This window comes from Etheostoma spectabile, chromosome 15 (assembly GCF_008692095.1).
Source record: "Etheostoma spectabile isolate EspeVRDwgs_2016 chromosome 15, UIUC_Espe_1.0, whole genome shotgun sequence".
Taxonomy (NCBI): Eukaryota; Metazoa; Chordata; class Actinopteri; order Perciformes; family Percidae; genus Etheostoma; species Etheostoma spectabile.
The window spans coordinates 31,602,572-31,605,119 of NC_045747.1; the positions used below are offsets into that span (position 1 = coordinate 31,602,572).

Sequence of the window (2,548 nt, forward strand, 5' to 3'; positions counted from 1 at the left end):
GGGGGGGGGGGGGGGCTCATATTAATGTTAAACAACCTCATAAAGGGACATTTCCATGCCATGGGACCTTTAACGATAAAGACACAGATGGAACATTTGCTGCGGGCCAGTTTTCCATCGTGTACACATCACCAGGAGCAACAAGGGATGGAGAGCCATCTTGTAAATGCCAAAGTTTTGTTATATTTAATAATGTTTGTGTTGTTTCCTGTTGCGGGGCAGATGTTCCACCAAAACAAGATCCTTCCAGAGACTATTCCGCAGAGCGCCCGGAGCTTAGCCCCGCCCACAACGACTGTGATTGGTTTCTAGACCTTTAACCCTGAATGGTTTTTCCTCCTGGACCAGAATGCATCGGCGACGTAGCCAGACTGGACTCATGGAGGAAGGTCTGGCATCACAGGGCTAGCGTGGACTTACCAGCAGTTACCCAGAAGCCCTTGCAGGATGTCGGACGGCCGGAGCGTGCGGAACACAGACCACTTCACGGCGCGGTCTCTGGCGCTGCAGCAGTTGATGTCTCGAGGGCGAAGCCACTTTCGGACCCGATGTTGGACGCTGTCGTCCTCCGGGAACCCCACGGACTTGGGACACGGAGGGAAGCTGTCGTCCACGAACGTCACCGTGTTCTGGGAACGAGCCAATCAGATCACAGAACAACAGAACCTCAAGGGTGCTGCAGAACAGAGCTTATATTTATATTATATTTATAACACGTCCATGCCTAAGTTGACTAAAAAGAGGAATAAAAAAATCATCTTTCGGAAATTGATCTTAATGCCATAATTACATTATTACATTATGCCCCTGTATTTTAACATAGGGGGGTGTATACTTATGCCCCTGTATTTTAACATAGGGGGGTGTATACTTATGTCCCTGTATTTTAACATAGGGGGTGTATACTTATGCCCCTGTATTTTAACATAGGGGGGTGTATACTCATGCCCCCTGTATTTTAACATAGGGGGTGTATACTTATGCCCCTGTATTTTAACATAGGGGGGTGTATACTTCTGCCCCTGTATTTTAACATAGGGGGGTGTATACTTATGCCCCCTGTATTTTAAGGAAGGACATTTATTTATTAACGATAAAATATTCATTCACAAAAGGTGGTGCCCCCTTCCTGGAATGCTTTGCGTGCACATTGAAGACGCATGACGTCACCCATAGGGCAGAGCATGGATAAGGCCCCCCCTCCGCCCCACCGTGAGTGGTGTACTGACCTCTCTGCAGAAGCTGACGATGTTCTCCCACAGCTCCTTGGCCTCCCCTTCGTCGCTCTGCCGCAGCGCCTCCACCAGCATGCTCTCCTTCCTGCTGCAGCCCGGCGCCGCTCTCGGCTGCGCCGCGTGCCGCTGAGGCGTGTGGCACGCCGCGCAGTGATTGGCTTTCACCTCGTTGATGAGAGTGCACGCCGGACACGACCACTCCTCCTGCGCCGGCCCGTTGCCGGGGGCGACGCACGGCGGGAACAACGCGGAGGCGTCCGGTGCGGGGGACAGCGGGGACATCTCCTCCTTCAGGACGCTGAGCCGTCGGCCGGCCAGCGACTCCGGCTGGGCGGGGACATGCGAGACAGCGAGCGTGGACGGGGACGGACTCAGAGTTTGACTGGGGCCACCTTCTTGGGGGGTCACCTCCCTGCGGCTGCAGGGGAGGGGGGTATTACGACCCGAAGACGCCCCGCCTGGGTTTGGATGTGACGCTTCCACCGGTAAACACTCCCCTCCGGTTGAGATGGAGAGGGACAGCGCCCCGGATGCCGGCTCTGGGTGCTGGACTGCCGTTTGATTGTCAGGCATGAGCAAGGCGTCGGGGGGGATCTGGGGGAGGGACAGTTTGCGTGGTCCCCCGCACGCAGAGCAGGACATGGTGGTAGGGGTGTTCTGCAGAGTGCACCTCAAACACTCCCAAACCTTCATGACGGGATCCTCCGGGTGGTTTTCGGCGGATGAGGGCCTCAGGGGACCGGAGCAGCTGCTGGAGCGCTGAGGCCGAGGCTGGACCTGGTCCAGAGCGCCGACGTGACCGCACAGAGAGCAGGCCGGGCTGTCGGGGGGGTTGGTCAGCGTGCAGCGCGGGCAGGACCAGCGAGCCTCGCTGCTGGTCCCCTGAGACCACGGTCTGTGGCTGTCGGGTCTCCGCCGCGGGGCTTCGCAGATGGAGCAGCGGGGGGCGGCGGCGGCGTTGAGGAAGGTGCAGCAGACGCAGGCCCACTGGGTCCGCGGCACCGGCACCGAGCCGGAGGAGAAGCTGCAGAGAGAACACACGACTCCAGTCACAGGACTCATGCATCACGTGTGAGATTGGGACATTTTCCTCTTTTCACACTAAATCTAATATCTTAAGAGTTTGATTTCATGTTTTGGGTTTTATTCCATATATGCAGACTTTTTACTTTTGCGTTTTGTGAAATGTTGTGAGCTATTTCATGAAACTAACTCCTTATTTTAAAATACTCATTCATTATTTTAAGAAATTAACTCCTGATTTCAAGAAACTAACTCCTCATTTGAAGAAACCAACTCCTTATTTCAAAATA

General features: G+C 54.6%; 1 protein-coding gene across 1 annotated transcript in view; it reads right to left on the bottom strand.

The window, feature by feature from the left end:
• The window catches only part of LOC116702276 (calpain-15-like), a 14,437-nt gene that overhangs the window by 8,112 nt on the left and 3,777 nt on the right, over positions 1-2,548 (bottom strand). The window contains 2 exon segments of the mRNA XM_032536430.1: positions 421-629; positions 1,230-2,259. Coding sequence (XP_032392321.1) covers positions 421-629; positions 1,230-2,259 — 1,239 coding nt within the window.